At 41.3% G+C, this 12,500-nt stretch overlaps 3 protein-coding genes across 4 annotated transcripts in view; 2 read left to right on the top strand and 1 right to left on the bottom strand.

Moving 5' to 3' along the window:
• LOC138017431 (uncharacterized) overlaps positions 1–1,542 on the top strand; it is a 2,336-nt gene extending 794 nt beyond the window's left edge. The window contains exons 2-3 of the mRNA XM_068864519.1: positions 1–244; positions 500–1,542. The exon at positions 1–244 is cut by the window's left edge and continues 124 nt beyond it. Coding sequence (XP_068720620.1) covers positions 1–244; positions 500–1,542 — 1,287 coding nt within the window. The remainder of the gene's footprint in view (positions 245–499) is intronic.
• A 100-nt stretch (positions 1,543–1,642) lies between these two features.
• LOC138017430 (uncharacterized) lies at positions 1,643–2,374 on the top strand. Its single transcript, XM_068864518.1, has 2 exons — positions 1,643–1,983; positions 2,071–2,374. Exons 1-2 carry the CDS (start codon positions 1,643–1,645, stop codon positions 2,372–2,374), a joined length of 645 nt encoding a protein of 214 aa, XP_068720619.1.
• Positions 2,375–4,833: 2,459 nt separating this feature from the next.
• LOC138016605 (neuronal acetylcholine receptor subunit beta-3-like) overlaps positions 4,834–12,500 on the bottom strand; it is a 24,548-nt gene continuing 16,881 nt past the window's right edge. For both annotated transcript variants that reach the window (XM_068863784.1, XM_068863783.1), the window contains exons 6-7: positions 7,965–8,399; positions 4,834–5,423 (exon numbers count right to left, since the gene is read on the bottom strand). In XM_068863784.1, coding sequence (XP_068719885.1) covers positions 5,074–5,423; positions 7,965–8,399 — 785 coding nt within the window. In that variant the 3' untranslated portion in view covers positions 4,834–5,073. The remainder of the gene's footprint in view (positions 5,424–7,964; positions 8,400–12,500) is intronic.

Here is a 12,500-nt window from a genome sequence, read left to right as displayed (position 1 = left end):
TTTGAAGATGATGACCCTGATAAACTAATCAGAGTTTATCGGTACGCGTCTGTCTTTTTTGGAGGACCAAGTTCTCCATTTATCCTTAATTTCACAATTCTTCATCATCTTTCTAAGCATAAGAAAGATCAAGATCCAGCTTTTCAATTTGTTGCTCAAGACCTTGAAAAGAAGCTTTACTGTGACAATGTATTTACTGGAGCAGATGATGAGGACACTGCCATTCAGTATTACAATATCTCAAGTAAGGTTATGAAGGATGCTGACATGACTCTGCGCCAATGATTCACAAATTCGCCAGCGCTGGCCACCATTATTGACAAGATGAGGACTGGTTCTGAGAGAGATCATGCTGGCTTGTTAGGCATGACCTAGAACCCTAGGGATGACAGGCTACAATTTCCGGAAAGCCAATGTAATTCCTCCTGACGTGAAGTCCTCAGTTCTGCTTCATCAACATTTGATCCTATTGGCCTCATCTCCCCTGTCCTTGCTCCAGCCAAGAAATTCATTTCATCTCTGTGGAATAACGGATTTCATTGGGATGAAGGTCTCCCTGACGAACTTCAGCAACAGTATAACCAAATCGCTACAGAAATTGAAGCAGCTTCAGCATTTGTCACCTCACGTTATTTGGACTTTTCTACTTTACCAGTAGAAATGTATGTATTTTGTGATGCATGCCCCACCACTGCCGTCGGTTGCTGCGTCTTCTTTGTTCACAATGAGAAGGTCAGATTCATTGGCTCCAAGGTCAAACTTTCCTCATCTAAACATGCAGCCATAAAAGAAATGTTCAGCAAGGGTTTCCCCTCCATCTCATCGTGCTACTGGACTGACTCCACCATTTGTCTTCACTGGCTGTTCAGTGCCAAGCAACTCGCAGTCTTCATTCGCAATCGGACGACAGAGATCTTGAGGCTTACTGACTTGTTCAGCTGGTCCCATGTCAGCTCAGCCAACAATCGTGCAGACATACTCTCTCGTGGATGCAGTGCAGATGAGCTCCTTCAATCAGCACTATGGGAACGAGGTCCTCCATGGTTAACATACCATTCACGGTGGCCTAGGTGGAGTCCCACAACCCTTGCAGAAGACGACGTTGTCTCAACCACAGCTGTCGACAGCCATGTTCAGGGTACGCAATCTCACTCGGGCAGTCTCCCAGACTTGATTGACATCTCGCGCTTCCAGTCCTATGAACGCGTCCTTGGCACAATTGCCTATGTCTTGAGATTCATCTCCAACCTGAAGCATGCCTCTGGTAGCTCACGTAGGTCACGCCACTGTACGCCAGTCATTGATTTGGAAATTCCAGTTTCCACAGCTGCGGAAACATCCCAAGCAGAAGTGATAATTCTTCGTGCTCACCAGATTCAGCATTTTAGGCAAGAACGAGAGTTCCTACTTAAAGAACAGACGCGACCTACCCGTCTGCACTTCCAACCCAGACCTCAGCTGGTTCGTCAACTTAATCTGAAGCTCAACCCCTGGCAGACTCGAGGATGCAATGCTCGAACAAGATGCAAGAGCACGAAGTGAAATTACAAGGGTGCTCGAGCGATGTGTCAACTGCCGATACCAGATAGGCGGAGCATACAAGCTACCCCCTTCACCCCCTTTGCCTGACTTTCGCCTTAACATGGTGACACCATTCTCTACAGTGGGGATTGATTTTACCAGTCATCTTATGGTCAAGAAGGGTAACAAGACAGAGGAATGTTATGTCTGCCTGTTCACTTGTAGCACCACTCGCAATGTAAATTTGGAGATTGTTGATGACATGACGACCGATCAGTTCCTTCTTGCATTCAGGGGTCACTGTGCCCTCTATGGAACTCCTTCACTGATTCTGTGTGATAATGCCAAACCATTTCGGAAAGGGAATAAAAAAATTCAGAAGTTGTTTCTAGTCATAGAAGATCAAACAGTACAGGATCACCTTGCCCAGAAGAGAGTTCAGGTGAGGCACATTCCTGCCAAGTAACCACTCTGGGGAGGCATGCATGAGCGACTGATTGGAGTAGTTAAGATTTTAATCAAGAAAGTTCTTCGTCGTGCTCTCATCAGTCTGCCCGAGCTACAAACACTCACCAAAGAAGTACAACCAGTCGTGAATGATCGTCCAATCACATTCGTCTACCATGATGTCAATGATCCAGAACCCTTGACACCGTCAAAGTTGCTGTATCGTTTCGATATTACTGCTTTGCCGCACCCTGTTGTTGATCCTGACGAGTTGGAGGATGAAGATTTCAATGAACATGATCAACTCAATAAGGCCTTGAAACGACGCTCATTGCTGTTTCAGCACTTTGTCCAACGGTTCAAGAGTGAGTACCTTGCTTCGCTGCGGGAGCGTCATGTGTATTAGTCTAAGAAGCGAGGATCCTAGGAGGAGATTGTTAAAGTCAGGGATGTTGTACTTATGCACGCGGAAAATGTTCCTCGAGGTTCCTGGAAGATAGCAATCGTAAAGAAAGTTCTCCGTGGTAGTGATGGCCTAGTTAGAGCCGCAGAGATAAGAAAAAACTCTGGAGTCACCAACCGTTCAATACATCTCTTGTATCCCTTGGAGGTCACACTGACGGATCCTAACGAACACTTTACGGGAACTGAACTGTAGATTCCACAGGTCGAGACCCTCAGAAGAAGCAAACGAATTGCTTCACTCCCCCGCCCCCAGTATGTGGAATCTGGTGACTAGAAATCTAGACTCACTGCGATACCATTAACCTGCGGTGTGCGTTCGGGCATCCGTAAAAGACAAGTAAAAACGTGCTCAACTGCACGAAAGAACGCCATGTTAGAACTTGAACTCGTTGCGTTGTCATTAAGCGTTGTCACTGCGTCCTATTCTGTTAAAGTTTCTGATTCTGTATTAAATTCATTCTTGTGGTTTACACACATACACTCATATGACCGCGCGGGGATATGAATTTTTAGTGAGTTCTCGCGTTGGGTGAGAGATACTATCAACCCTCAAAGATAAAATTCGTATCCCCCCGCTGTCATATAATATCCTCTAGTCCTGATTCCGAAATTTTTTTTAGATACACCAAGTATCATAAATCTGAACGGAGTAAAATGAACTGAAAGTTGGAAAGATCATCGGAATCCCATTCAACCTGGGGTGCTTTTTCGGGCTTCATTTACAACTGCATAATTAAGTTGCTCGAAGATACATTGCGATTATCTTTCCAACTTTCATTTATGAGTCCGTCGATAAAGAAATCATGCGTGTGCCAGGCAGGTCACGAGAGTATGAATTGTAGTATCCTATTTTAACATCCAAACAGACAAAGTGATTAGAGCCAGTAGACCTAGAGTCCATTACCGAAGATTAATAATCCGGTGTCAGGTTTTTCCCCATTGCCAGTAATTTCCGTTTAGTAAAAGTCGTTGCCATTTTTGACGGTGGATGCCATTCTTAGTATTTTTTTTTTTTTCGAAAATTTGGTTTTATCAACGTAGTTGATGATGTAAATTGGCCTCCGTACAGAGATTCTAAAAGCTGACGTTTCGAGCGTTAGCCCTTCGTCAGAGCAAATACTAAGAATGGCAATGTTAAGCATGCGCAGAATGCACGTGAAAGCTTTCAAAATGGCGCCGAGAAAGGCTACAGAGGAAGGAGATTTAACTATACTGCCCATGCCTAAATTGCGCTGCTTGTACCGAAAGGAACCGGTCTAGGTGTTTACACGGTGACAGATCCATTTGGCACCGAAATGGTTTCAAAACCTGAACCTGCTTTTTCGGAGGTCCAGGTCCTGGTCCCGCTTTTTCGGATTGATGGTAAGGTTAGCAGGTCCCGTGTGAACAAAACGGCTATCCAGCACGATTTTTAGATCGGAAACATTTGGATAAAAACAAAAGAATATCTAAATGGCGGCCACTTTGGAATAAGGTGTATTTTGGTCGTCTTTGAAAACATTTACTCGTGCTTATTTATTCCAAATTACAGCTCGATATCTAGTCGCTTCATGCTACGGAAACCGGAGATAAGCGCCGGCCTTAATGGGCCTTCAGGCTCGTAACAGAGACGTTACCTTTACCTTTACCCGTGTAAACATAGCCTAAATCTTACTTTTGGGTGATGGACTCTTGATGTCAGCGTCAGGAGGAAAATATGAGGCACACTTCAGAGTCATCAATTGACTGTAGTTCTGGGCAAAAGTCATGTTAAAGTCGAGGGAAAAGGTACAGGGACAATTTGCGAAGCTTATCAATTTGGCTCGCATCTAACTAACTTCACTTTAAGCCCTTGCCAAGCGCTTTTACTAGCTTCATTGTGTGGAAAAAACAGAAATTACTCAGACGAGTCCCCACTTTAAACGCACATGTGCATTCAGAAATGAACAACTCTAAGCATCTCTGGAATGAACTCGCTCGCAAAGGTTGATTGGTTTTTAATAGTGATCGGAAGAAAAGGAACATCCTTGGACATTGCAGAGTTGTAATATATGCCATATGAGCGGCAGATCTGTATCACATTTTCAAACTCGAGGCGAGACCGAGAGTTTGTAAATGTGATTAAAATCTAAGGCGAATATGGCATATATTACAACTCTGCAATGTCCAAGGATGTTCCTTTTCATTTCTGAATGCACATGTGCGTTTAAAGTGGGGACTCGTCTGAGTAATTTCTGTTTTTTCCACACAATGAAGCTAGTAAAAGCGCTTGGCAAGGGCTTAAAGTGAAGTTAGTTAGATGCAAGCCAAATTGATAAGCTTCGCAAATTGTCCCTGTACCTTTTCCCTCGACTTTAACATGACTTTTGCCCAGAACTACAGTCAATTGATGACTCTGAAGTGTGCCTCATATTTTCCTCCTGACGCTGACATCAAGAGTCCATCACCCAAAAGTAAGATTTAGGCTATGTTCACACGGGTAAAGGTAAAGGTAAATATGACCTATGAAATGTCAGTATTTAACATGATTTAAGTGTTAATAATGTACACATCTAGGGTTTTTTGGTGATTTAAGACGTTTTAACTGGGAAAATTAAAAGAAACATTTATGTAAATGAAGAGAAATCTGTAGTTAAACGATATCCCAACATGTAAGAAGTTCTAGAATGTATCAATTGAAGATAAACGTCCTGCCTGGCCATAAACAAGAAACGAAGACAACGCAAACAAAGTCAAGAACACCCAGAAGAAAACGCGATCCAAGGCTATGGCAATCTCTTTCCAAGTTTCTTGATTCATAGCAGATTCGTCAAACGTGTTGGTGCTAAAGGCAACGGAAATTCGCGGCCTCTTTGTCTCAACTTCGCCAAGCTCTAAAACATCAACATTTTGCTTGTCTTCCTCTTCCTTTCCTGATTCGGCTTTTTCAATTCCAGGTACCGCGTTTTGTACAGGTGCCTTGCCGTTTTTTCGTGTGAACATTCTTCTCCTACAGGTTATATCATTTATGACTGATATAGTATAAAAAGAAAATGATATCAGCATTTGATTATAAAGATAGCAATGAAGTACCGGGAATTTTCTTTTTCTTCAAATTTTATATCTTCGTTGTGCCATAGTTAATGTATGGAGATGGTTATGAAACTCGACAAGTTCCTTTGTTTCATGTCTTTGTTAGTATTTTTGGCCCTGACCCTACACAAAACACACCATTTTTTTTAGGTGACTATACACCTTATTCCAAAATGGCCGCTGATTTATGCGGATACAAATTGGCCCTTGTTGCCTCGTTCAAGATAAAATATTCTTTTGAAGTTTAAGTTTAAAAACAAGGCATCAAGGGCTTATTTGAATAAAAACAAAAGAATATCTAAATGGCGGCCATTCTGGAATAAGGTTTATTTTGGTCGTCTTTGAAAACATTTACTCGTGCTTATTTATTCCAAATTACAGCTCTAAATCATTGATTACCTATACTTATACCTCATCTAAGTAAAGGCATATGCGGAAAACTTTTGCCAACGTTTAACATAAATCATCATAATTACATAGATGATTATTGAAAATTCTCTGCACTGATTGGTTGCACTTGAGGTGATTAATTATTACGTGATAATTACCGACGCGGTTTTTTTTTTTTTTTTTCAAAATGGCCGCAAGCCGTTTTGTTGATGTTTTCAAGAAAAATAATTTGCATACTTTTGGTTCAAATAAGCACAAGTAAATTTTTGAGAATACGGGCTCGTGCAATTTGTAGTCTTAAAAGTTTACAAGTGCTTATTTATACCTAATTATACAAGAGATCATGTGATTACTTATTAATAATGTAGATGAAAAAAAAAGGAAGATAGAAAGTCAAACTTGAATTTTTGGCAGACACGTGCGCTTTAATTTTCTTTGGATTTCATTCAAACAGATTCCTTTTAGTCAAATTCAAACTCACTCAACAAGAATATATATCGTCCAAAAGTCATTCAACTGTAAGCTTGGAAACGTGCATTTGTAAATTGCACCCCTGTTACATGAGAACTGCACTCTTTTTTAGCCAATCAGAACGGAGTATTTTTTCAATTATATTATTCAGCATTATACAGATTCGGCCAAACGACTTCAACATTTGCTTCAACATCCGTTTGATTTTGTTGAATGATGTTGGACGATATTTAGCAATTATTGAATGAGGCTGAGTAGGATATGAAGAATTCTGCAGGTCGAGGAGGGTGTTATCCACCAAGGCCGAAGGCCGAGGTGGATAACATCCTCCGAGATCAAAATATTCAAAATATTTTCAAACTCTTAAAGGAGAAAATGAGCTTTATTTTTAACAATTTCGCACCCTCCAACAAAAATAACAAAATCTCGTCCCCAGCTTTTTTCGGTCAACGGTTCAACAATTTGCAGCGAACTGCACTTTTGACGTCATTTTGACGTCATCGGTTCAATAATCTGCAGCGGGCTGCACTTTTGACGTCATTGATTTAATATGACGAAGTTTCTCTCCAAATTTGGGGAACAGCAGCTGGTTATGGTAAGTTATGCGTGTGGTTTTAACCGATCAGAAACGGGGAAATACTTTGAATAAATAATAATGAACGATATTGAACGACATTGAACGATGTTGACTGCTAGGATGGGCAAACGGTTTCAACCCGTCATCAACATTTGATTCAATAAAGCTTCAAGAGAGAGGCCTGGTCTTCCGTTCTAGGCTGCAGTCGGCATGCACTAAAACCAGGAACACCGGAATACCGGAACACTCCGGAACCCCCTGGAAGTAACCCAAAACCCTCAATTTGGCTAAGTTAGCCAAATTGAGGGTTTTTGGTTATTTCCAGGGTGTTCCGGAGTGTTACGGTGTTCCTGGTTTTAGTACATGCCGTTGCAGTCGCGGTTGTTACTATGGATACGAAGGATAAGTCATGGAGAGACCGATAAGTGCGCACGGGCATACCAAACAATGTTGAAAGAGTGTGACAAACGGCTCCAACTTTATTCAACATTCGCGAATACAAAAGAGAGGCCCTTCCCGGGGAGGGTCCTTGTTCCCTTGTTCCCAGCTTTTTTATCCCTTATGTTTTTTTTTTTTTTTCCCCTTGTTCCCTAAAATATTTTGACATTGTTCCCCTCTTCCCCAGTTCAAATTAGCCATGTTCCCTTCTTTTCCAAAACCCCCGGGAGGGCCTCAAAAGAAATGATGAATGGGTGTTGAAGCAAAAATTGAAACGCTTTTAAACTCATTCAACATCGATTCAACAAGGTTAAAAGAGGTGGGGGGCGAAGGGCGGGGGGAAGGGGGGACAGGAAGGGGACAAACCGTTTCAACATCGTTGTTCAACAAAATCGAACATATCAATGCCAAAAACATGGTTGTGATTGGTCGACATGGTAGCTACAATAGTAATTTAGGGTTTTACAGTTTATCTCACGATGTAGTCGCTTCAAATGTAGATCAAAATCGAACGCGATTTGAAGCCGTTTGCCTCAACTACAGTTAAAGACCAACGATCTGTTGGTTGCTTATACCAGAAGGGAGTTAAGGCCAATGAACTAACCTGTTAGATAAGTCAGTAACTTCGGTGGCGCAGACGTAGCGTGATGAGCCTTCAGTACCAAAACAGTAGCGGTCAGCGCCAGCCCTATCTCAAACATGACCACTGTGTAGTAAACACCAATCAAAGGTAGCGTCTCCGACTGCTCCGGAAGTTGTTCGGTGACCACAAGCAGGTACACGCTTACAGCCAATAGAATGGTAGCACATAATCCAATTCGCTCTCCGCTTTCCGCCGGAATGAAGAAGCTCACGAGAGTCAGCATACCGATGATCATGCAAGGCACGATTGAAAAAAGGACGAAAAACATGGGACGACGACCAATGAAGAACGACACGACGACTTCAGAGAACTCACCTTGTGGCTTTTGTGAGTTAACTTTCTTTATTTCAATGCTCCTCAAGGCCCAATAACCATTCGACGTATTGAGTTTCAGGTCTTTGCGGGACGAAATTAAAAAAGACGAAAATTGGAAATTAGAAAAGATGAAGGCTTAATTTACGTACGGTTGTGAGCTACATATGTGGGAAATTAAGCGAAAGAATATGAAGTTCATCACATGAGTATCCAAAAATTACCAAGTTTGAATTTCATGATTTCCTTCAAAATAATGGCATTTCACAATATTTCCACGAGCACGCTGTGGATATGAGATGATTTAACCATAATGCAAGGAAAGAGGCACCGAGTGACATTTGCCAAATTGAATTTGATTAATTCTGAACATCTGGAGAATGAGCAATTTTACTTGCTTGGCGCAATCATACTGTATCAGGAACTTCTATTGCCGCTAATTCCTTGAGTCAACTCTTCCCGAGTAAATTTATTTTGAAGAACAGGTTTTTCCCGCGAAAAGTATTATAATTTCCTTGACTTTTAAGCCGCGGCTACACGAGCGGTTTTTTGCTGGTGCCGGTGATGCGATTTTTTTCAAATTTTGTCGCGTCGCCAGCGCTTCCGCGATGAAAATCGCAAGTGTAGCCACCCTTGAAATGGCGACAGGACAGCTGAAAAAATCGTAGAAAAAAAATCTCGAGAAATTCAACTATTCAATTTCTCGCGATTTTTTTCCTGCGATTTTCTCAGCTGTCCTGTCGCCCGTTTAATTGTGGCTACACTTGCGATTTTCATTACGCGCTGGCGACGCGACAAATTATTAAAAAATCGTATCACCGGTGCTAGCAAAAAATCGTTCGTGTAGCCGCGGCTTTACATTAGTGGGCGTGCTGAATTTCCAAAGGGGGGCGTTCTATAAATGAATTTATTCGTGAAAGGATTGACTCCTAGGCCAAGTATGGGAGATAGCGGCTCCCCTTGATGAACTCCTGTTGGTATATCAGCTGATAATACTCAACCGAATATTCGGCGTTTGTGATTGGCCAATGACGAATGCATAAATAGGTTTAGAGTGCAAAAGAGGTGACAGAGTGAAAAACGGAAGTGTCTATGTAAACACAGTACGAACTTGATCGTGCATTTCGTGATTTATGGTCCCTCGCAGCAACCCATAACATGGGGCCCGTTTCTCGAAGGTCCCGAAACTTTACGGGCCATTTTCGGGTGTCACAATGCCCCTTTGTATTTCAAGAACGGAGAGGATTTAAGTCGTCAAAATTCACAGTCATTTTGATTTTTGTTACTTTCCAAAACAAGCATTTGACAGTTTCCGCACAAATGGTGTTTCGGGCCTTTCGAGAAACGTAGGTCCCTGTGACGGCATTTTCGCAGACCAAGATATTTTGACTAGTTCTTCAACAAGATTTGACTTGCACCAGTGACCATTCTCAATTCCAAGGGTAATAGTTTCTCTTGCAAGACTTGTGATTATCTGGTTTCGTGGGAAAATCAATGTAAAACTATCTCGGTCTGTAAAAACGCCGTTCCATAAATACAGTGAATTTGTTCGCTCCTATTCATAGGATCCTGTTACTCGTGATGTTGTGAAAGTTCTCAAATTGACAAGCGCTATTTTGAGACCTTTCAAAACATCTCTCATGTCCATAAATGACAAGATGCAGGATTTTCTATACTTGTAAGCGAGACCTGAGTGAGCCAATCAAGCCCCAGTTGTTCGGAGAGTGCATGGGTAGCGATAGCCACTGGATAACTCAATTGGTTTTGCAAGTGTTTATCGGCTGGATTGCGTTATTAACCTTTTAAACAACCAAGGCCTGGGGGCTACAAAATATTCAACGAACGCTACAATAGATATATCTGAGGTTCAGAATTGCATAAATTTTTCATAACAAAAGTTATCTCTGCTATCCCGGCATACAACACCTATTTCTGCTAGACGTGCTGGTATGTTTGACAGTGCAAACAATCCATATCAGGTTACTATATGAGAGATATAAGGACAAGCTTGTCAACTGAAGAGTTAAGTTAAGAATAATATTGGTATCGACAAGAAAAAAAACCGGGATGAAATCAATTCCACTTCCATCTACGCCTTTTGTGACAAACGAAGAAAGCAAAGAAGTCAATTCCAGGATAGGAGATAGCGAGATGAGCGCGTATTATAAAAGACGACAAAAACTGTTACTGTTAGTCAAATATTAATTGCGTTCAACGAAGGAGAACGCAACCTAATCGTAAATCCCGCGCGATATAATTCTGTCAGTATAGATCGTTATGGCATTCGATTTCAGGGTTTGGACGCCATTTTTTGACCGGCTTGAACATTTTTCCTCGATCTAATATGCCTAGCCTCGAGATTATGAAAATATTGGAGGATAGCAGTATCATCTTTAGCCAATCACAGGGCGATTTTCGCTTGCTTCAGTAGGAGCTGAAAGTTCATTGCAGCCGTAATGGCGTCCAGAGAAAGGTGATTTAGCCCAGATTCCCCCCCCCCCCCCGGGGGGCGGTTTTTTTGAGTGTGAACCCAAAAAAAAAATTTAGCCTCAATTTTTACCAGAGTATATACTTTTTGCCAAAATAAGGGGGGGCCCGGGCCCCCTGGGCCCCTCCCCTAGATCCGCCACTGGACTTACACTGTTTATCGAGATATTAAAACGTGTTGAAGTCATGAATGAATGTTATGATGCTTCTATGATGGCTGTGGGGTAACCCTTCTCCGGAAATAGCGGTCAAATCTGGATACAAACGATCGTAATGTTGTTGGTTCATATTCTTCTCCGTCCTTTTTTACACCGCCAGAATGAATGCGCACTCAATGCGCACAGTATTTGGTCGAGCTCTCTCAGTTCAATGTTTTCGAATTCTTCGTCTTTTCCTTTCATTCTAATAAATTCTTTGAGAAAGGAAACATCTCTTTTGGTTTTACTCAACGTGTTTTTGTTTGCTTGCTCCTCGATAAAAGCCTCTAAAGTTGTTTCAGGCGAAACAAAACGTGTTGAAGCCATGTTTTGCGAAAACACACAAACATGTTTTCTCAACCGGAGCGCCTCGGAACCCATTTGAGTGTTATGTTCTGATTGGCTAATGGGTGATTCTACTCAATGCTCATTGGGTATATTTTTCACATGTGAAAAAAGCTATATTGGAAGTTGATTGGACGTATCACTTTTTCCACATGTGAAATATAAGGAAGAGAGAATTCTATTTGGAAGGTAAGAATGCCTTACTGGACTTGTATTTTAAAGTCATTCTACTCTCCGTCTTATATGGCCTTATTGTGTGGGGAGGGTGTATCAACGCAGAGCAACTAAACTCCCTTGAAATTCTCCACCGAAGGGCAGCAAGGGTGATATACAAGCTACCCAAGGACTTGCCCTCCTCTGATGTCTATCAACACACAAACTGGAACACTATAGACTATATGTACAAACTATTTTATAAAATTGTTAGCGAAGAATCACCTCCAACATTATCCTATTTAGTGAACAGGCCTTTTACCAACTACAATCTTAGAAACTGTAACAGGATTACCGTCCTACGATTTAATTCCTATTTTCCGAAAAACTAAGTCGGACACAGAGGAGCCATCCTATGGTACAACGTATGCACCCATTACACAGGAAACAACTTCAAGACATTCTTCCGCATTGTTAAGAAAGACACGTACGTTAAAAATGTTAATTTTAATGCCCACTCAGTTCAATCACTCCCTAGACTTTATAATGATTTTAAATGTTTTTGAGTCTCTTCTACAGACCATTTATTATTTTTTAGTTGCAGGTGTCAATTCTTAAATAGTTCTACCTTGTATCTCAATTATCTAAACTAGCATTTCGACATGGTACACATTTTATTTTACGTAATATTTTTAATATAATAACACACGACCCCACAAGCTCGTCAGTGCTTTTAAATTTTATCGTGTTTAAATAAAGAATGTGTATGTGTATGTGTATGTATTACATGAAATTCGCCCTGTATATATATTAAATAGTTTATATTGTATATATGAGAGAAACCCTGATTCTGCACATCCCAAATAATCATATTTTTAACTGAATAAGTGTTTGGAAAGAAAATTCGCACAGAGCGGGATTTGAACCACGTCCCCCCATTACTAGTCGTGTGTGATAACCACTATACCACCGGAATAACCATTTTGGCAAAACAGCAATCTAA

The sequence above is a fragment of the Montipora capricornis genome, chromosome 9 (assembly GCF_036669925.1).
Source record: "Montipora capricornis isolate CH-2021 chromosome 9, ASM3666992v2, whole genome shotgun sequence".
NCBI lineage: Eukaryota > Metazoa > Cnidaria > Anthozoa > Scleractinia > Acroporidae > Montipora > Montipora capricornis.
This window is presented reverse-complemented; position numbering and strand designations above follow the sequence as displayed.